This window comes from Phodopus roborovskii, unplaced genomic scaffold (assembly GCF_943737965.1).
Source record: "Phodopus roborovskii unplaced genomic scaffold, PHOROB, whole genome shotgun sequence".
Taxonomy (NCBI): Eukaryota; Metazoa; Chordata; class Mammalia; order Rodentia; family Cricetidae; genus Phodopus; species Phodopus roborovskii.
This window is the reverse complement of record NW_026126588.1, coordinates 1,682,161-1,704,478: the sequence shown is the minus strand read 5'-3', so window position 1 is coordinate 1,704,478 and position 22,318 is coordinate 1,682,161. Positions and strand designations below refer to the sequence as shown.

Below are 22,318 nucleotides of genomic sequence, written 5' to 3'. Positions count from 1 at the left end.
TCTGCTTGGTTCCAGGACAGTTGCTGGGTCCTCTAGAGCTTTCAGCCAAAACAATGCAAGTCTCCTGCAGGATTTTAAATTTTCTAGGATCGCTATTAAAAAGTAAAAAGAAAACGCCACATGGCTGTAATCCCTGCACTTGCTAGAGGCAGGAGGATCAGTTCAGTGACAGCCTGGGCTCCAGGGGACCCTGTCTCAAAGGCCCAAGAACACTAAAGAAAACTAAACAGAATAAATGGCCATGGGCTCATTTCCCATCGATATGGAAACCCCTTAACTCCAACATTTGGGACATGGAACCAGGTCATCCTTGGCTACATAGTAAGCAGAGGCAAACCTCGGCTACATAAGACCTTGTCTCAAGTCACAACCAACAAATAAACAGTCAGATTCTAGTTTTCTGTTAAAAGTGATCTCTGAGGCGGGGGCTATGGTTCAGTTGGCAAAATGCTTAACATGAGGCCCTGAATTCAATCCCCAGCATTAAGGAAAACAAACAAACAAAAAAAAGCCACACAAACAAACCACATCTGAGCCCACCTGTGATCACTGTACTTGGGAAGAAGAGGAGGAAAGCTCAGGAGTTAAAGGTCATCCTTAACTATATACTGAGTTTGAGCTGGACTACATGAGAACAACAAAAGAAGCCCATGGAAAGACACAGAATTGTCACTGCAAACAATAGGAAAAAAACAAAAAACCAACAACAAAATAACAGAGCTAGTTCCAGAGCTGCCAGGACTACACAGTGAGATCTGATCTCAAAACGGACAAACCGACCCACCAAAATTAATGCTAAAAGCCCGGCAGTGGTGGCGCACACCTTTATTCCCAGCACTCGGGAGGCAGAGGCAGAGGCAGGTGGATCTCTGTGAGTTCAGGGCCGGCCTGGTCTACAGAGTGAGTTCCAGGATAGATTTCAAAGTTACATAGAGAAACCCTGTCTCAAAACACCAAAAAAGAAAGAAAACCCAAAGGGAAAAAAACAAAACAACCAAAACCCTAGTCACATCACTCCCCGAGATGTGCACAGCTGTGTGTAAGGGCTGCTGCAGCCGCAGATGATGTGAGTTCCATTCCCTCCCGTCACTGACCCATCGCGCACACTGGGGATGGCGGTGTGGGACATTACTGTCATACCTGCCCCTGGACTGGCCCTTCAGTCATGACTGGCTCCTGTTGTCCTGACCTCTCCCGATCACTTCAAGGCTACAGGGTCTCCTACATCTTCCCCCACCTACTCTGGGCCTTTCAGGACAGGTCCCAGCATGGAGGGTGGCTCAGGCCTAGGGTACTAGGGCCTCCTGGAGACTTGCCCCAGGGCATTCTTTCTAGACAAAGCAGGAAGGCCCCACTACAGAGAATGGGAGAGAAATCACATGTCAAACCAACAGCTGAAGCTCAATTAGGTCCATGGAGACATCATTTACAGAGCAGGGACCAAACCCAGAAGGGGACATTTGCCACATTCCTTCAGTGCCGGTCAAGGTGGAGCTGCCTGACCCACCCACTCTGAACGCCATTCCAGAGATCATACACGTGAACAGAGGCACCCCCTTCCAAAGCGCTCCCCACAAGCCCCCATTTTACAGCCCAGAGACTAGCCCTGAGTCAGGATATGGCTTGCTTACGGTCCTGCAAAGCCCATGCCCAACCCCCCACAGCCAATGCCCCTCAGACTACGCGAACCGTCCTCCATGCTGGCAGCTCTTGCCTTCCCCTTCCAGGACCCCAAACTTCACTCCCATCCTCCTGGCTTGACCCCCTCAATCCCTGTCCTGTGGCCTCATGGCTCTTGGATGCTTCGAGGTCTTGGAGAAATGGCTTCACAGGGTCTAGAGCAGGTCTTAGTTGAGGATTCTCGGGGTCCCACTGAAGCCTGTCTCTGGTGAGCTTTAAATTCAGACCCCTTGGCCTAATTTAATTGCAGCTCTGATCCTGCTTCAGGTTACGGGTGTGGAGTCGCTTTGAGCATCATCGCTCGCCACCTGCTCAGGGAGAAGGGCCTTGAGCAGCTCATTTTCTCCTATCTGATCTCAGACCCCCTTCCATAGCTCTGGGCTTTCTTCCAGTGTCCCAGGTGTGTGTGGGCTCACACACATGTACAGACACTGGTCCCCAGCCCCATGTCAGTGTGGGAGGGGCCTGGACCAGTGCCTGGCCCCTTCTGCCTGACATTATATTAAACCTCCCACCTGCAGAAGGCACCGCCCAGGCCAAGAGGCCAGAAAACAGGTGACAGGTCCAGCAAGGGTCTTTGAGCTCTGCCTGGGCCATCTTCCAAATGTCCCCTCATATTCAGTCCTTTCAAGAGCCAGCCAGGGCATGTGCTCAAAAAGAGGTTGTCCTCAGATGGCCTGACTCTAAGAGATTCTTTCTCAAGTGTCCATAACTAAAGGCCAAACATGAAATGAACCCTTGGGTTCCTTACTGACCAAGTTGGGCCCTGGGATTGGCCATCGGGTACCTGTCCCTCGCCCCAGGCCTGCCTTGGGTTATAGAGTGACAGAGAGCAAGGCTCTTATTCTCTCCAGGCCTCTGGTTCCTTGCCCTTTGGTAGGATCACTGGGAATGGTCCTAGAGGTGTCCCCAACTGTAACTTTCTAGGCTAAGTGACTCTAATGGCACAAGAGGGGGCATGGTAAGCTTACACAAGCTCAGGTTGCTTCCTGGAGATGAACCTTCCTGGAGGAGGCCTGCTTTCTAGCCACCAGGTCCACCCACCTCTGTCCTGGGGGCTTGGAGGAGCTGGTTTAGAGCACCAAAAGTAGGTGGGACCTCAGCTGCCACCAGGATGAGACCGTACCGCCGGCATGGTGGTGTGTGGCTGAGGTCCCAGCTACTCGGGAGCCGAGGGAGGAGATCAGTCTGAGCTACAGGTAGCAGAACCTTGTTTCAAAATAAAGATAAATAAGAACCGGGGTGTGGCTCGGTAACAGAACACTTGTCTAACGTGTGCAGTACGCTGGGTTCTCTCCCTGGTGTGGGGTGGGAAATATAAGAACACAAAGATCTGGGCCTGTGAGAGAACTCAGTGCATCAGGCTCTGGCTGCCAGGCCTGATGGATGGCTTGAGTTGGATCCCTGAAACTCACATGGTAGAAGGAGGCAGACGACCTTTCAGAGTCGTCCCCTGACCTCAGTCATTTGTGTGACATGGCACTGGCACACAAAATGAATGAACGGGATAATAATGTGATAACAACAATAAAAAGAATGTTAGACCCAAGTAAGGGAAGGCCTGCCTTGGACAAGAGCGACAGGGGCCAGGCTTGGTGGCCCAGGCTTTTCACCCCCCCCCAACCCTTGAGGCGGGACAGCCGGGGATCCACAGAGAGACCCAGGGTCAAACACAGCTGGGCCTTTGGGTCTCTGCCACAGGCTCAAGGCAGAGCCAGCCCTATGCTTTCAAGAGCTAACCTGAGCTAACCTGAGTAGGAAGATTGTACTTTCCTCTGGGTTGACCTCCCTACCCCATCTGATCCGGTCATCCCCAGGCTGATGCTTATGGGAAATTAGAAATTAAATGCCCATGTGGTAAATATGGGCAAACTGGCTGGACAGGTCTAGGGGTGCCCAGGGCAGTGAGAGCTCCCCGGGTTGCCCTACCCTCTGAGTCACACAAGCCTGGCCTTGCCAAGAGGAGGCATCCCTGAGCTGCAGGAGAGACCTGTCTTCTCCGGGGCCCCCTCCCTCCAGTCCTTGGTCACCTGAGAACTCAAAGAAACAGGTGGAGGCAGTCCAGCCATTTTGGGAGCTCATTCCTAAATTCGAGGCCCAGAAAAGGCAGTGTGGGCTGACTGACTCACGTAGGTGATGTTGAATGGAAAGGTTATGGGGTAAGAGGTGTCAGAGGCCGGCAGTGAGAGGAAAGTTGGAGCTTATGCCCCTTCCCCACCCACCTGACCCTGTTACTCACAGGAGCCCCAACACAAAACCCCAGAGCCATCTACACCCTCATCCTTTCCTATAAACAGCTGCCTCTTGCTAGCCCCGGGGCTCCTGAGCCTGCTACGCAGCGGCTGTCTCAGGAAGGGTGACCAGGAAGAGAAGTTAAATGTGGACTCGGAATTTAAACAGACAACTCTGTAGTTGGGTCTGGAAGACGATAGTGTGGACGTCAAGGCCTTGCTCCTCAGGGCCTACTTACTCCTTGCCCTGGAGGGGAGGACTAGAGCTGGGCCCTAGGGCAGAGGCACAGCTGCTCTGACAGGAGGTGAAGAACAAGAGAATGCAGGGAGCACGGAGATCACTTTAGACAAGGACTCACATCCCAGGGAGCACAGAGATCACTTTAGACACGGACTCACATCCCAGGGAGCACGAAGATCACTTTAGACAAGGACTCACATCCCAGGGAGCACGGAGATCACTTTAGACACGGACTCACATACAGGTTAGCCTTGAACTCATTACATTGGCAATGATTGTCCTGAACTTTTAATAATTAATTTAAATTTCCTCCCTCCTCTCCCCTTCCCTTCCTTCCTTCCCTCCATCCCTGAAATAGATTATTACTATGTTGCCCTTGCTGGCTTTGAACTCTCTGTGTAGACCAGACAGGCCTCAAACTCACAGATTCTTCTGCCTCTGCTTCCTACAGCTGCAATGAAAAGTGTTAGCCATTAATTTACACTTATTTCTTTACTTAGTGTATTGTGTATTCTCGTGTTTTAGCGTGTATGTGGAAGTCTAAGAACATGAGTGAGTTCTCACCTCTGTCGTGTGGGCCCTGTCATGTCTCTGTCAGACTTTGTGGCAAGGATCTTTCCTACTGAGTCATCTTGTCAGCACGACCTTGAACTCCGGATCCTCCTGTCTCTACCTGGAATGCTGGAATTACAGGCATGCACCACCATGTCTGGTTTATTTGTCCTGGGAATCAAACCCAGGGCTTTTTGCATGCTAACTTGGCATGCCACGCATACTAACAACCGAGCCACATCCCAGGAAGCCATGGCTTCATTGGCTAGGTAAGCACCCCACCAAGTAAGGTACCTCCAGCCCAAGTGAGCTCATTTCTAAAATCGCACAGTAGAGTCTGATTTCAGGGAAACTGAATGCTAGGGAGAACACACAGCTGTCCTCAGGTCTATGCCAAGTCCTGTCTTGAGCCTCCAGCACTGTCCTTGGCCAATACAGATGCGCATGCACACACACACACACCGGTAGCCAGGCTTCACTCAGTTGAGCACCCTGGTTGTCTGGAACATTTTCCTTGTGACTCTCACTCTGGGTGGGCTTGGGAGAGCACCCAAGCATGTCTGGCTCTCATTCCGGAGCAGGGTCCTCTCCCTCCCCATCCCTCTCATAGTCCAATTCCCCATCTCCAGGGCCAAGGAAGAGTTTCAGGCTGTGATGTACAAGGTCAGCCATGCATTTGTCTGCTGGCCCAGCCTCTAGGGATCTACCCTAGACTGGCCTCTAAGGAATCCCAGGCATGAGGATGTGCATTGCAGGGTAAGAGAAGGGTCAGAATGATGGGGCCGGGCCTCCTTGAGCTCTCTCTGGCAGCAGGGGTGAGCTGTGCACTCCACCAGGCAAAACTCCAGCGGGGAGGGGCGCTAACTACTTCCTCCACTTGTGTTTTCTTCCCTTCTTCCCCCCTAAATGGCAGGAGAGGATGCCTGGTGACTTGTCCCTGCCCAGAGGGAAACGCCCATTTCCTCAATGCGTGTATATGGAGGACTCGCAGGCTGGGCCCTGGGCAGAGCAGCTGGGTTTCTGGGCTCTTACCAACCCACAGAGGGGTTCTGCTGTTGCTTAATTAATTTTTTTGAGGTTTACTTATTTTCAATTTGTTGTATGTTTCGCCCACATGCATGTCTGTGTGCTATGTATGTATGTATGTATGTATGTATGTATGTATGTATGTATGTATATGTTGCCCACGGAAGCCAGAAGGCATTGGATCCCCTGGAGCTGTAGTAACAGGGTTGTGAGGCATCTCCTCTGTGGGATGCCGGGAGTCAAACCAGGTCCTCAGGAGAAACAGTCCATGCTCCTGACAGCTGAGCCAACTCTCCAGCCTCCCACAGGGAGAGGGGCCTAGCCACAATAACCTTCCTCTGACCTGCTTTTCAGGGCCTATGGGTGTGTCTCGGCCTCTGTAGTCCAACAAACCAAGGCAGGTGGGGGGAGGTCTCTCCACTGTACAGCGTACAGATGGGGAAACTGAGTCCTGAAGGCAGGAGGGGGCTCTCACTGACACTGACTGTGGCAGCTCTGCCTTTGGGATACTTTATTTGGGTTGTTTAGTTTGCTGTTTTTAAACAGAACTTCATGTAGCCCAGGCTGGCCTTGAACTCTCTGCTCCTCCTGCCTCTACTTCCCAAGTCCTGGGATTACAGGAGGCTGATATCACACCCAGCTCACTTTCTGTTTCTGTGTGTTTTATTCTGAGACAGGGTCTCCATGTGTAACCCAGCCTAGCTTCACACACACAGCGCTCCCTCCTGCCTCTGCCGTCCAGGTGTGCAGATCGCGGCACCTGCCACCAGGCTGACAGGTGCTGAGTGTGGGCTTCAGGTTAATTCAGTTCGGTCTCCTCAGGCACAGCTCCACCCTGCGGTCCAGGCTGGCTTGATCTTCCTGTCATACTCTCAGCTGCATGGACTGAGCATGAGCCGGACACCCTACAACCACAGTAACGTTTAAGAATCATAACAGGTTGGGGGCTTTTTAAAATTATGAATACAATCATTTGTTAAAAAGCTGAAGGACTGCAAGATGGCTCGGTAGTAAGAGGTACTTGCCACCAAATCTGATGACCTAAATTTGATCCCCGAGACCTGCATGGCGAAAACAAAATGGTTTGCACAGCTCCTCCTCCAACCTCCTCAAGTTCACCATGGTATGTGCATCCCCCCCCACACACACACATAAGTAATACGTGTCCTTTAAGAAAGGAAGAGCCAGGTGCAATGCTGCATGCTTTTAATCCTAGCACTTGGGAGGCAGTTGTCTGAGTTCAAGGCCGGCCTGGTCTACAGAGGGAGTTCCAGGACAGCCAGGGCTACATCGGAAGATCCTGTCTTGAGAAAAAACAAGAAACAAAAAACAACCAAAAAGAAAGGAAAGAAGGCAGCTGGACACAGTGACTTAATGTGTATAATCTGGCACATGGGAATAGAGGCCGGAGGATCAGAAGTTCAAGGCCAACCTTGGCTACGTACGGAGTTAAATTGGATTTTTAGTTTCTTTTTGAAGTGGAGAAATAGAGAAGCAAGGAAGAAAACAGTGGTACTTCTCTCCACCGGGCCCTCGCCAGGCCCCCGCAGGGCACGGTTGGTTCACTGGCATGACCTCCCTGAGCTGCTGCGCCACCGAGATCCTCTGTGAAGGCAGCGACAGGGCCCACGGCTATAGCTTCTGGGTGTTCCCGGGTTGGAGAGACAAGGAGGTGCCTAGGCCCAGTCTCATGACATTCCTGACGGGCAGAGCCAGGCTGGACTCTGCCCGAGCACTGAGTGAGGCTCCTGCCCAAGCCGGGGAGGGCGTGGCCTTGAACGGAACTCAATTGCAGGCTTACATTTTTGGGCAGCGAGCACGTTATTATCTGAGCCATCTTGTTGGCCCAGAGGAAGGATATAACTTTGCTTTTATTTTTTCTGAGACAGGGTCTCATAGCCCAGGTTACTGTAAAACATGGTCCACCTGCCTCTGCCTCTGAGCGGTGGAACTGAAGGTGTGCGCCACCCCGCCCTGCTCGGCCTTTTATGTGGGTGTTGTGATCTGATCTCAGGTCCCTAATGCGCTTTGCATCACCTGCTCCCTGGCCCTAGCTTATTTTTGTTTTGTTATGTTTTTTTTAAATCATTACTATTTTAGCCACTTTATAGTGTTTTATTTAGTTCCCTTGATTGCATAATCCTTTCTAACTAACCCTAATATATATAGTACAAAGAATTCCATAGGACTTTTCTAGAGATTAGCCACATTTGCTTTTCATTTCAATTTCTTTACTTTTACTTATTTATTTTGGGTTTTTGAGACAGGATTTCTCTGTATTGCTTTGGAGCCTGTCCTGGAATTCCTTCTGTAGACCAGGCTGGTCTTGAACTCAGAGTTCTGCCTGCTTCTGCCTCCCCAGTGCTGGGATTAAAGGTGTGTATCACCAATACCAACACTGCCCAGCCGAAATACAGTTTTAAAAAATTAAAATAAGCTGAGCCAGGTATTGGTGGCAGGCAGATCTTTGTGAGTTCGAGGCCAGCCTGGTCTACAGAGCCAGTTCCAGGATAGCCAGGACTACACAGAGAAACCCTGTCTTGGAAAAACAAAACTGTATTTTGCTTCCTTGTGAATCTCTTTAAAAGCTGAGAAATTGTGTCCTTTTTTTCTACCCCAAATCCTGGTGTATTGCCTAGGGAGACAGGCTCTGGTGACATTCTGGAAGGTAGTGTTGATGACATACTGTTACCTGGTAAACTGTTTACAGTCAGTAATGCCAACTGTCCCTGAATGATCTGCATGGCACACCCCTCTCCCATGCCAGCATCACACATGGCCTGCAAATGCACCTCCAAGCCCTTCTTTTTCGTTTGTGTGTGTCTGTCTGTCTGTCTGTGGTCACAGGACACCATTGGGTGTTCACCCTTACCTTCTATCTGGTTTGAGACAGGGTCTCTTGCTGCACTTGAGCCTGGCTAGCTGGCCCCATGCTCGAACTTCCAGGAATTCTGTCTTTCATCTCCACACAGGACTGCTGTGCTTAGAGGCACTCACTACTTCCAGAGTATTGGAACTCAGGTCTCATGCTTACACAGCAAGCACTTTCCCCGAGGGGCCACCTCCCCATCCCCAAACCCTCTTCCTGAGGCTTCGCCTCAGTCCCCAGGATCTAAGGAGGGTTGTGAGAAAATGGGCAACCATGAAGGCGATTCTCTCCACACCATCCGGGCCTGCACCCTAGGTTTCAGCAGTCTGAGTCCCATGAGCAAAGGAGGAAGACACTGTTTCTGAGGCTAAGACTCAAATGAGCTTAAGTTTCCTCTAGAGAGTGTTGGAAGTGGCTGCTAAGAACTAAAGCCATGAGATAGGGGAAATTGCTTGTGGATTAGGGGACTGCTTAGTTCGCAGTTGGGAGACCCTGGAAGGATGAGGCTGGACTTCAGGACCTGTAAGGAGGTCTGGGGCCTCCTTGTATGGAGGAAGGTGTCTAAAGAGCCAGCCCCAGGCCCGAGCTTGCAAGACATTCTCAAGATGACAGGCTTCCACTCTGGGGCCTAGGAATCTGACATGTTGGTGGTGTTTTAGGATCAAAATAGCTGTATCCCTATAATCCTGGAGAGTTGATAGATCTCTGTGTAGTGGTAGACTAATTCTAGCACAGAATGGTAAGGCAGTGTGAGACTACATTGCAAGACCTGGTTTTAAAAAAAAAAAAGGTAGTCTTTGTTGGCTCCATCAGAGGATTTGAGAGGATGCAGGGCAAGCTCCCAGTCCCATCATGAATCGAAGTGTCCATTCCAACTTCTCCCTGCCCATCCAGGGTCACAGCGCTTGCAAAACTGAGCACAAATAGAACCCAAGACTTTTGATGCCAAGTCTCGGGTCTTTTCGATTTCCAGTTATGTTTCAAAGTTGTCAAGAGTTCTTGACCCTGGTCCCCATCACATCAAAGAGAGTCTTCAGTGAAGATGGTTACAGTTCCCATGTGTGTGGTGCATCTCATAGGGTCTGGGGAGACTGGTCTGCTGGGCAGGGAGGGACCCTGTCCTTGCCCTGTGCAGTCAGTAACAACATGGATGTGTGTTATGACTGTGTGGATTGAGTGGGGGCGGTAGCTGAGAGGATGTGGTCGTCACAGCTATTCTAATGTCTGAGGGGTCCTGGCAACCAGGGTCTGATAGATAGTTCATGAGCACCTTCCACCTTACTACCTCTGAGTCCCTAAACCTAGAGGGTTGGCAGCATCTGGCCACCAGTGACAACTGGACTTTCTAATTGAGTACCTGGTAGGTCCCTGGGCACCAGGAAGTCCCCCAGTTTCATCAGAGGAAATCAAGACCCATCTAGAGCCAGGTGTGTTGGCGAGCCTTTAATTCCAGCACTCAGGAGGCCAAGGCAGGCAGATCTCTGGGCTGGAGGCCAGCCTGGGCTACAGAGTGAGTTCCAGGACATCTAGGGTTATGTAGAGACCCTTTCTCTAGAGGAGCTGGAGAGATGGCTCAGCTGTCAAGAGCACTTGCTCACTAATCTTACAGGAATTCAGTCCCAGCTCCTATGTGGGACTCCATCACACTGTAACTCCAGTTCCAGGAGGCCCGACCTTCTGACCTCCAAGGGCTCCTGCACACATACAGGACGCATATGTATATTCAGGCACATGCACATAAAACTAACAACTATGGAGAGAGCAAACAAGAGGTGTGTGGGTGGCTCTGCACTTCTAGAGGGCAGACAAAGCCTTGCTTGGCTGGTTCAGGACAGCAGCAGGTCAGCAGGGCCAGGCACAGGCAGCCAGCAGGAGGCTCCTTCCTTAAGTTTAGCATCCTTCAGTGAGCTTTCCTGTGCTGCGCCCAGCGCTTTCCGGCCTCATCTCCTTTCATGACCTCCTCAGATGGTACATTCTGGTTTTAGAACTATTTCACGGCAGGGACAGCAGGCACAGTCCTGCAGCTGGATAGCAGGGCTGATCACATCTAGGCCTCAGGCTCCAAAGTGAGTGCTCTCAACTCTTGCCCATTTTACAATGCATGGTGCAGCTGGCCCTTAGCGGCAGCTGTGGAGGGGCAAAAAGCCCAGCACCGGCTCCATAGACCTGGGTGCTGGTGCCAGCATGTGCTTCACAATAGTTCTCAAATGCTTCTGAGTGCTTCCTCATCTGGTGTGTTCACGGCAGCATCCTTATTAGAGATGAAGGGGACCCTGGGGCTAGGGCTAGCATGCACAGAGCCCTGCTTGACCCTCAGCACCACATAACGCCAGCTGTGCTGGTGATACCTGGAATCCCAGCACTGGGAGGTGAAGGCAGGAAATGGCCAGTTCAAGGTCATCTTTGCTATGTAGGAATGTTAAGGTCAGTCTGCGCTACCAAAAAAGAAAGGGAGCAGAAAGGAAAGACATGAGAGAGAGAGGGAGGGAGACCGGGAGACTAGTTGGTGAAAGGAGAGTGGGCTTGGGAACGGAGCCCCTGAGCCCCTTTGTTAGCACCATGTGATGCTCTGCCAATCAATCCTCAGAGCTGCAGGTGTGTGCACTTTGTTGGTCTATGGAAATGTGTGTTTGCAGGGGGAAGAGAATGCAAACTAGATTCACACTCAGATGAGGACCTGGACAGCTGTGTAAACATGTTCTGCTCTGTTACCTTAGAGATCCACGGGCACCTGTACTACTTCCAAAGCTCTGATTCATCACTTACGCTCCTCTTGTAAATTCCCGATGAAAGCCCAGAGTAATCAGGAGGTCGGGATGTGGATGTTAGCTTTTGGCCACTGAGTAGCCAGGAGGAGTCACTGTAGGCGGGGTTCTTTCCATGGGTCTGGGGACAGTTTCCAGGAGTTGGTTCTCTCCTTCCATTCTGGGTCCCCAGAGACGGAGCTCAGCTCAGGACATCAGGCTTTCAGTAAGCACCCTACCCTCTGAGCCTTCTCACCAGCCCTTGGTTTTGTTTTGTTTTGACAGGGTCTTACTATAACCTGAAGCTCACTCTGTAGACCTGGACGGTCTTGAGCTGGAAGTGAAGGCATGTGCCACCATGCCTGGCTCCTTGGTTTGCCTTTATTTGAGATTTCTTGATCCTCATCTTTGCGGATTCTGTATTTGCAATGTGACTGGCAGCCCCAAAGCATACATTTCTAGCAGAAAGGACAAAGGGACACTCGATTTTTTTTTTCTTGCCAAAGTCTCATGTCTCTCAAGCTCCAACTGAGCTGAAGATGTCCTTGAACTTCCTACCCTGGGTACTGAGATGACAGGCATGCCCCATCACACCCAGTTTTGAACTCAGCTTTGTATGTCCTAGGCAAACACTCTACCAATTGAAATATATCCCCAGCCCAGATTCATCTTCTAAAATTCACTCTTAGGAGAGATGACTCATCAGTTAAGAACACTTGCTGGTCTTGCAGGGGACCCAGGTTCAGTTCCCAGCACCTACACAGTCACTCCCAACTGTGTGTAACTCCAGTCTGGCCTCTTCTGGCCTCTGTGTGCACTGAGCATATACATTAGATGAATCTAAAATAAATGACTTCACTCTAGTGTTTCCATATTCTCATGAAGTTGTAACACTACTCCATCCCTGCACTTCCTTCAGCAACACAACAGGATCGGAGACGTGGCTAGTTATCTCCCCGTCCCCTGACCTCTCTCGTCTCTTTCAGAGTGCCCAGGAGAACCATGGGCTGGCTGTACCCACCCCCTCTGTCCCAGAAGGCTTTGCAGACAAAGGACTGGGAGGTAAGAGAACTCTGATCTTGTGGCTTCTTCGTCTCTCTTTCCTTCCTCTGTGGCAAAGTCAGAGTCCTGGGCCTTAACCTTAGCCAGTGAGGCCAGTGGGCTGGGAGATGGGGAGAGCCTTGGTTGGCTAAGGCTCACCTGGAAGTGGGAGGGGGCGAGACCAGGCCGCAGCCGGATGAAGGCAACAGCAAGACAAGTCTATCTTCTCTCGCCCTCCTTGGGGACAGCAGTGACAGTTCTGGAGGACTGCATTGTGGGGTGGATGTAAGCCACTCAAACCTGTCCAGTGACATCACTCTGAGCTGGACTGCTGGGATGTCACTCACTGCTTCCCGGCTCCTCCCACCTCTGCCACAAGAGATTGTGTGAATTAGCCTAGGCAGGATTTCAGCCCAGGGTCTGCATCTCAACCCCCTCCTGCCATGCCCCTGCTCCAAGGTCTCCCTGTCAGTGGGGCCTTCCTAGTGAAAGAGCCCCCGTCAGCACCCCTCCCCTGCAGATTGTATTACTGCCTTCGCCATGGTAAAGATTTACTAATGGACAGTGCTGCCTGTCGAGCGTGTATAGGAAATGGCAGAGTGTGTGCAGGCCAGAGGTCAGTAGTAGCTAGCATGAGCAAGGCCCTGGCCTTCATCCCGACAACGGATACGTTTGAGTGAGTGTCTCTCTGTGTCTGTTTTGTTTGTTGCTGTGGGGACCTCCAGGTGCCCCTTGTGTGTGATGCTGACATCACACGGCTAGGGGAAGCCTTCCAGGAACCCGTTCTCCAGGCTTGCTGCCCTTTCCTAAGCATTCTGAGGTGGGAAGTGGGAAAGTCAGTGTGAGGGAAGAAGGGAGACTCTCCAGGGGCCGGGAAGAGGGATGTGCTGCCGCCCAGGCGTCCATCTCTGTAGCCGCAATCCCTGAGTACCTTACTTCCTTTGCACCATCCACCAGGGCAGACCCTGCTGCAGAGGTTCTAACCGATGTGACAGATGGACTCAGGGTCTCCCAAGACCACGAGTCAGCGGTTTGTGCAGGCTGCTCCCTCCTCTTTTCCACCTGTCTGCACCCCTCCCCCCCCCACTTCCCACCTCTCTGTGATCCCGGAATTGCTCCCCCTCTCCTTTTTTTTTTGCTAATGTAGTATGCATGTTACTAGTATGTAGTATGTAGTATACACACGTGTTAGTGTGTGTATGGTATATATGTGTACCTGTCTGTGTATGTGTGTATATAGTATGCGTGTGTACCTGTTAATGTGTGTATACTATATTGCATATGCACCTGTTTGTGTGTATGTATGTATATATACACATGCGTGCACGCGCACACAATACATGTGTACCTGTTAGTGTGTGTGTGTGTGGTGTGCATGTGTACCTGTTAGTGTGTGTGTGTGGTGTGCATGTGTACCTGTTAGTGTGTGAGGAGGCCAGAAGTCAGCATCAGACGTTTTCTCTCTGTCCCTTTCCCCCCTTAGTGACTGGCCTGCCTCTGCTTCTCTTTCAGTACTTGGCTGGCAGGTGCAGGCCTGTCAGCTTTTATGTGGGTGCTGGGGCTCTGAACTCAGATCCTGTTTGCACTGCAGGCCTTTACTCACTGAGCCCATCTCCCCTGCTTTTTCTTTTATTTTATTGGGGGGGGGCTCTTGTATTTGTTTGCGACAGTCTCACTATGTAGCCCAGGTTGGCCTTGAACTCCTGCCTCAATTTCTCAACTGTTGAGATTACAGGCATGAACCACCACACCTGGCTTCCCTGACTCACTGGGACCCACAGAGAACACAGGATTTAGTATGAGCACCGAGGGCTGCTCCGGGGCCTGGAGTGGGGATCACAGGAGAGGGTCACTCCTGGGACAGCTCAGGGCATAGGTGGCATTGCTGTGTCCTCGGTCAGGGTTAGGGTGTAAGGGTTGGAGGGACAGTGTTTCTCCTGGCCAGCCCCTCTCCCTGTGCCAGGCACAGAGACTGGCTTTGGGTTGGAAAGATGGCTCAGCAGTTACGGTGAGCCACCCAGTCTCCAGGACTCCCCTGGTGGGAGGACAGAACTTACTCCCATGTTGTCCTCAAACTGCCACAGCCACTCCATGGTAACGCCCCCTCCCCACACACTGAAGAGCCAGAGAAAAAGAAAGCCTGGTTAAAAGCGGGAGGGAGGCGAGACCTGCTCTACTCCACATCTCCACATCCCTCCTTGCAGGCACCAGCTCACTTGTCAACGGCAACCTCCGGCTGTACAGCTCTGTAGGCGACCTGAGGCCTCACTATGACCTCGACTCATCCATCCCCCCACCCCCTCCAGGCCCAGCCCCAGGCCCACCCCAGGACAGTCCACAGCCTCCAGGAGAGTCCCCTCCACCACCACCTCCGTGTGTCCCTCCCCCTCCTCCTCCCCTGCTGGTGGAACCCCCACCCCCACCCAGCACAGCCCCGCCCCCGCCCCCAGCCCTGGACACCTCGTCTCCCTCATCTCCCCTCTCCCCACCATCGACACCCACCCCTCCAGACTTCATACCCCCCGCCCCACCGTCAACCTTTCTAGACCCCCCTACCCCTGCTTTGCCAGCCCCAGGATCCCCAACTCCAGTCTCTCCTCATGCATCTGGGACTCGTCTCTTACCTGCTGGGGGCATTATCAAGTGGAAATCAGAAGTAGCACTCAATGGCAGGCAGCCAGAAGACCCCAGATTGAGCCCCCCCAAAAGCCCTGCTGAACTAAAGGGGAGCCCCCTAGGGGCTAGCCCCGAATCCCACCTGACCTTCCCCAGGTCATTCAAGGTGCCTCCCCCAGCTCCAGTCAGGACCTCCTCTATCCCAGTTCTGGAAGCAGCAGGGCCCGTCTCCCCAAGGGAGGAGGAAGCCAGCCAGAAGGCCTCTACCCACCTCCAACCGCCTTCCAGCTTCAGCGTCCGCCCTGCCTCTCAAGTTTACCCAGACAGGGCCCCAGAGCCAGAGCACCAGAGAGAGCCCAGGCTTGAGACCCCAGGCAGCCCAAGGCTCAGGCAGTCTGAACCCCAGACAGACGGACAAGCTGCAGTTCCACCCCCAGCGCCTCCCTTGCCTCCACCTGCTCCTCCACTCCCTCCACCAGCGTCCTCCCTGCCCCCAACTGCTCCTCCTTTGCCCTCCACCGAGCAGGCAGTCCCTCCGTCTTCTGCATTTAGGAAGACCCCCAAAACCAGCTCACCTCCTCTCAACTCCAAGCCCGACCCGCCCACTCTGGAGGACACAGCCTCGTCAGAACCCGTTGACTGGAGGGACCCCGGGCAGATGGAAAAGCTTCGAAGTGAGCTGGCAGCCTATCTCTGTGGCTCCAGGAAAGAGGATCGGCCACTCAGCCACAGGCCAGTCCCTACGGTGGCCTTGAAAGAAAAGGAGAGCAAGAAGAGCCCCAGCCCATCAGAGGAGGCAGCTCCGCCAAGCCTGCCTGAGAAGACACACCCCTGTGGTTCTGAGAAGAGTCCCTCCAGCAGCTACCTGCCAGAGAGAGAAACCACCAGCAGCCTGCCCCTGCCCCCTGTGGACTACATCCCCCAGGGTACTCCAGCCCCCAGTGTCAAGCAGATCCGGAGTGAGCTAGAGGCTCGGTTTGCCTCCTCAGTGGAGAAAGAAGCCAAACCCAGCATAGCATCTCTGCCTCCCAAACCCAGGTTGGAAGGAGGAAGAATCTTTGAAAATGGGACTGATAATGGCAGATTACATAAGCCTGTCACCAAGAATCCACCCCAGCTGTCTGCCACTCCACTCCAGTCCAAGATTACACCTGGTCCAGCAACACCACCCAAGGCCACACCTGGGCCACCCTTACCACTCAAGCCTGCACCTGGGCAGGCTATCCTACCTAAGGCCACACCTGGGCCAGCCTTACCACCCAAGCCTACACCTGAGCAGACCGCGCCATCCAAGGTCCCACCTGGGCAGGCCACGCCACCCAAAGACACACCTGAGTTGTCCATCCCATCATCTCCGCTAATGGCCAAGAAGGACCTTGTCCCAGTGAGGCAGAGAGAAAAGCCAGACTCTCAAGAAAATGCAGTGGCCACCCAACTATCCACAAATGGAGCCCTCTCCCCTCCAGCCCTCCCACCAAAGATGTCCACTGGTGGAGAGGAGGTACCATTTCTCTACAGACCCCATCGCAGCCACAACAGCCACAGCCGAGGGGTTGCTGTGGTGATTCCCACTCGGGCCAGAGGGGAGGCCACAGGCTCAGGGGGACAAGTGGACGAAAAGGAGCCCCAAAGTCACCCAGCCAAACCTCTTGACCCAATCCAGCCTGCTGACCAACTCCTCAGACACCCGGTGACTGGAGAGGTGGTGGAGCGGGGCTCCCCAATGGCTCTGCTCCTTGCAGCCCGACAGAGGGCACAGAAGACCAGGCCTGGAGGGAGTGCGATGGGGCTGGGAAGGTCCTCTCTGCCAGGGAGTCTCCGTGACCATAGCAACCAAGCAGAGGCCAGCTCTGACAGCATCTTTTACAGAGGTAGCCGGCCCAACTCCTTCCTTGTGGTCCCTAAGGCACCCAGTGAGACAGAGGACTCCCATCGGACCTCAACACGGCCCGCTGGACCCAGTCAGTGGAAGCCACAGCAGGCTCGAGACACACAGGGCCCAGAGCCAACCCACAGGCATGGGTGGACCAAGGCGGAGACCCCGGCCGCTGTGACCCGGGAAAGACCGGCTCCCTCAAGCTTACCCCAAGCCCGCGCCCTCCCCAAGTCCTTCTCCTCTCCACCCTCTCCTTCCTATAAGAGGGAAGAAGAAGAGGAGTTCAGCTTTGATATCATTCCGCCGCCTCCAGAGTTCAGCAACGACCCGGAGCCCCCCGCCCCTGAGCTGCAGCATCAGGGTCGTCACGGGTCTCCACCCAGGAACAACTTCTCGGACTTGGGACAGGCGCTGGAGGCGAGCCCCGGGGCCAATCCCGCTCGCGGCTTCTCGCGCTTTCCCGGCACTCAGTACCCCGAGTTCGGGGGCCTGGATCGCTTCTCCGGCAGCGGACGCTCGCTCATCAAGAAACGCCTGTACGTCGGGGAGCCCCACCACAACCCCGGGACGCCCCGCGGCGCCACCGGACGCAGCATGAGCTCCCCTAACTGCTTCGGACCGCAGCCGGGAGGCCCCGAGATGCGACGGGTCAACTCGGCTGGCCGCGCGGCCCCCGGAGGCCTGGACGCACGGAGGCTGTCGCTGGAGGGCGCCCGAGGCGCAGCTGAGGTCAAGTACAAGGTGCCCGGCGGCGGAGGTGGTGGTAGTGGCGGCAAAGCCGGTGACTATGGTTTCGTCCCTCCTAAAAGCACCAGGTGAGCTGGGGAAGGGTCTCCGGGGGCTCACGACCAGGGATAAGTGAACAGAGTTAATGCCAAGGGCACGTCCATAGCTTGAGACTAAGAGAAAAGGGAAGACCTAGATTGGGTGCTGTCGGCTGGCTCCTCACTTCCCAGCACACCTCTTTACTCCCCGCTGGGGTTTCAGGGCTTCAAATGTAGAGGAGAGGGAGACCTGGTGGACCCGGGTGGAAAGATGGATCCAGACACACGCTGGGAGCCAAGGGGTCTGAGTGACAGAGTACCGGGGGAGTTCTACAGACAGACAGCCCTGCTGGCCGATGCCCTTGGTCCCACCCTGGAGCTCGGAAGTCCATCCCGTCACATTTTACAATTTTCTGTCCTGGGGGAGGTGGGTTAAGTGGGGAGCAACCAAATGCAAGTGAACCTTCACCGCGCCCCCTTCCACTCTCCAGGTCTCCATACGGCACCCACTATGGAAGCCCCATCAATACGTTCACCGTGAGGCCGGGGACGCGCCATCCCATTTCCTATGCCTACCCTGGGACTCATTGGAAAGCCACCTCCTGAGCTGTGGCTCACTCGGCTCACTTCCAGGGGTTGGATTTGGGCAGTTAGTTTGGGGGGGTGGGGGAGAGGCCACACCGGGTATTATAGGTCCCAGCTCAGACACCACCAAAGGCCTTTGTTCTGGAAGACAGAGATACAGGTGGATGTGTGAGTAGCAGAGCCACGTGGAAGATGGAAGCATGCCTGTTTCCAGAAGCACCGAGGGACAGCCTGGCTATGGACTGTTGGCAGATGGGGGAGGGAGGGGGAAGGAGGAGCTTTCTGGGCCTGCGCCCTGTTTCTGCTATCTGATACTGTCTGCTTTAGCAAAGTTTATTGAAACCAGTTTACACGCAGTTCTAAGTCTGACCTGAAACTCATGGGGGTTGACAGTGCCTGTCAGCGCCTCCCAAATGTAGGTAGATCTCTTTAACACCTGCCTGTCCCCGAGCTGGTCTTGCTAGATGGTCTTGGAGATGAGATCAAAACCGTTTGCATCACACAGGTCTCTGCAACAGAAGTCTCATGCTCTGGCCAGGCCAAGGGTAGGTTCCTCGCTCCTTGGCCTTAGAACTTACCCATGAGAAGGTCTTGAGAGTGTGGGATAGAGGATGGGGGATTGAGGCTTTGCTTTCCCATCCAGGACCATGAAGTCCTGACTGGGGGTGGGGGGAAGGAGCCACAAGGACCAGGGAGCGCGCTGCCAACACGGAGATGGATGGGTCTTGGAAAGTCAAGGGTAGGTAGTGTGCTAAGGCCAGTTGTTCAGAGCGCGGGAGACCTGTCCTGTCTGGGCAGTCCAGGGTTCTACCAGTGAGTTGGAATATATATATTCTAATATATGTCCTGCTTTGTGTGTTATGTCAAATATATCAGGAACAATAGTTCTCCAGGTGGGGACAAGCTGGGGTCCTGGGACCAGATCAAGGCAGGGGAGAAAGGAAGGGCAGAGGAGTGGCCCCCTCAGATGGGCAGGGAGCAGACACAGGACGCTGGGCCTCTGATCTGTGGCACTAGCTGAAGTACTAGGTGGTTGGGACAGTAGGTGAGGAGAGGAAAATGCAGAGATGGCACCCAGATGACTCAGGCAGGGTGACAGATTCACTGTGTTCATGAAGCCAAGCCCATCCACACAGCACTGGCCCGTAACTGCTTCCCTGAGCAGTGTTTTATGAAAGTTTGCTGCATCGAGGCTTGAGTAGTGGGGTGTGGCCTCCCAGCTCTGGAGCGCTCTGGGGTCGCAGTCTCACTTGGCATGGGAAATAAACAGCCAGTTTGGACAGCCCCTGCTCTGTAGCTGTAGATTGGTGACTTGGAGCTACCCAGGCATCACGGAACTGTGGGATTGGGCAGTGCCAAACACAGGGTACCAGGCCCAGAGGTGAAGCTAGATGATAAACTGTCCTTCAGCAAGTCCCTTTGGTTTTCTGAGCCTGTTTCTTCTGACCTGACAGTAATCCAAGCTGCTGTGAAGAATGGGGACAGCCATGTCCTTTGGTTCATGTCCTGGGCCAGGCCACAATCTACAGCCTGGCACTGTGGTACAGACCTCCAATTCCAGCACTGAAGAAGTGCGGGCAGCAGGAATACAGTGAAGGCCAGTCAGATACATGAGACCCCACCTCAAGCTCAAACAAAAACACAGGGATTTGTGAATGGAAATAAAAATAATTAGTTTAGAAGAGGCGAGAAATCAAGATAGGCGAAGAGCACAGGGCTGGGTGCGGGGTCTCGCTTAGTAACCAACCGGCCTGCCTTGGCAGCATAAGGAGGGCGTGGCTCAGCATGTGCAGCACAAGTCTTAAAGCTTGGCCCCAAGAGCCCACATAGAAACACGATGCTTGGTGCCTGCTTGTAACCCTGGCACAGAGACGAGGGGTCTCTGGGACTCCAGCCAGACGGCCTACCCCTCCTTCTAAGCCCAGATCAGTGAGAGAACCCATCTCAAGGACAACCTTCCTCGGGGTTACACCAGATGTCACGCAGACAACAAGGAGCACACAAAAACATCAGAGACGGCTGGGAAGCAGGTGGATCTCTAGGAGTTCGAGGCCAGCCTGGTCTGCAGGCTCCAAAGCTACACACAGAAACTTTGTCTCGAAAAACATAAAATATGGATCGGCGAGATGTCTCAGTGGGTGAAGCAAGTTACTTGCTGGCCTGACAACCTGAGTTCAGTCTCTGGGATCCCTGTGATGGAAGGTGAGAGCTGACCCCAGCAAGCTGTACTCTGACCTCTACATGTCCCTTCCTGCTCACAAGCACAGAATGAAACACAGAAGGCTGGGTATGGTGGCACAGACACACACCTTTGATCCCAGCACCTGGGAGGCAGAGGCTACATAGTGAAAGTTGATCAAAAAAAAAAAAAATGTGTGTTTTTTGGGCCTGGGGGGGTGTAGTTTAGTTATGGAGTTCATTGGTTTATGTTTATATATCAAGTCACTGAGTCCAAGGCCAGCCTGGGACACACAGAGGAACCCTGTCATATAAAAAGGGATCTAGGAATGCATAAAGCACTCAGGTCTACCAAACTGTAGAGTTCTGACAGGATTGGCTTTTCATGGTGTCCTTCCCGAACCCTTGACCAGCTGGGCATGCTCATCTGAGCTTTCGGTCCTCACAAGGGAAAACCAAACCAAAGAAGTCATCTCAAGATAATGTCAGGGAAGCAGGTATGTTTCTTCCTCAGAGGCTCTTTGGGGGAGACGGGGGTGATATAATCAGCAGACAAGATTTCCAGCCTCTGCCATCCTTCAGGACCTAGTCACCCTGTCTCTCCTGGACCCTCCATCTCTGGAGTGAGAACTTGGTAACGGAGGCCTGTAGACTGACTCCCCATAGCTGACCTCTGAACTCCTTCCTTCATAGAACACTCGAGGTACATGGATCATGGCGTTAACCCAGGATAAGCCCCCCACATTTGGTTCCTTTTTTTTTTTTTTTTTTTTTTTTTTTTTTTCCTGGACAAGGTCTCGTATCCCAGACTGGCTACAAATTTGCTATGTAGCATAGAATGGCTTTGAACTCTCAAATCCTCTTGTGTCCTCTTCCAGAGTGCTGGGTGACACCATACCCAGCGCTAGGCAGGTGCTCCATCATTAGCTGTGCCCCCTAACTGTGTCCTTGAGTTTCCACTAGCTGGTCAAAAATGACAGTCTGCACTTTGGCAGTGTGGCCTTAACATTTTGTCGGGTCCTAGCCCTCTGAGCTCTTGAGAGCATCCCACGAAAAAGACACCCTCTTGGCCACTTCTACATATTATTCTAGCCCTCCTCACACCCCCCCATCCATGTACTTCAGGCTGAAAACTCCTATGTGCACAACTCCACGATTTGCATAGTCCTGCATAGAGCAGCCATGATGGCGCTCTAAAGTTCACTGGTGTGTAATACCGTGTTTGCATTTCATTGTCTAGGCAACCGAGCCTCCAACGCAGGGATCCAGTTGCTCCAAATAGCCTACCTGACTCATACTCTGCTGTTTGGTCACAGCTGCCTTCCTCCTAGCCGTGACCATTCCCTGTGGCTCAGCCTTTCCCAAGCGCACTACTCCACACACTTTCCAGTCACCTAGCACAGTAGGGTTGGGGAAGGGAAGCAGGGGATAGCCACTGTAATAAGTGGGCGGCCTAAGGGGATGCTTGTGTGCCTGGGTCTGGTTGACCACACCTTAGTTACAGAAGCCTTTCTGTGTGACCCCAGCCTGGGTCACACAGAAAGCAACAAGGGTCACACAGAAAGCAACAAGGGCAGGTCCTAAGGATGCCTGTTTGGAGTCTGGGCCTGGCATCCCTTAGGGTCAAGGTTAGCCTTTTCTGAGCCAGATTCAAGAAAGGAAGCTTCCCTCAGGAGATAAAGACTATGCATCTCCCCTGCCCCCCAACCCCTGCATGATTTTTTTCTTTTTTTCCCAGACAAGGTTTCTTGTAGCCCAGGCTGGACATGAACTTGTTATGTTTCAGAGGATGGCCTTGAACCCTGTCCTCCTGCCTCCGCCTCCCAGTGCTGGATGCCAAATGCCCAGCTCTGTGTGTTGATTTGTTTATCGTCTTTATTTTTGTGGTACTGGCGATGACCCAAAGGCTGAGCAG

General features: G+C 53.1%; 1 protein-coding gene across 1 annotated transcript in view; it reads left to right on the top strand.

The window, feature by feature from the left end:
* CUNH6orf132 (chromosome unknown C6orf132 homolog) overlaps positions 1 to 18,405 on the top strand; it is a 29,375-nt gene extending 10,970 nt beyond the window's left edge. Inside the window, exons 3-5 of the mRNA XM_051204615.1 lie at positions 12,330 to 12,405; positions 14,589 to 17,691; positions 18,132 to 18,405. Coding sequence (XP_051060572.1) covers positions 12,330 to 12,405; positions 14,589 to 17,691; positions 18,132 to 18,246 — 3,294 coding nt within the window. The 3' untranslated portion in view covers positions 18,247 to 18,405. The remainder of the gene's footprint in view (positions 1 to 12,329; positions 12,406 to 14,588; positions 17,692 to 18,131) is intronic.
* The last annotated feature ends 3,913 nt before the right edge of the window (positions 18,406 to 22,318 follow it).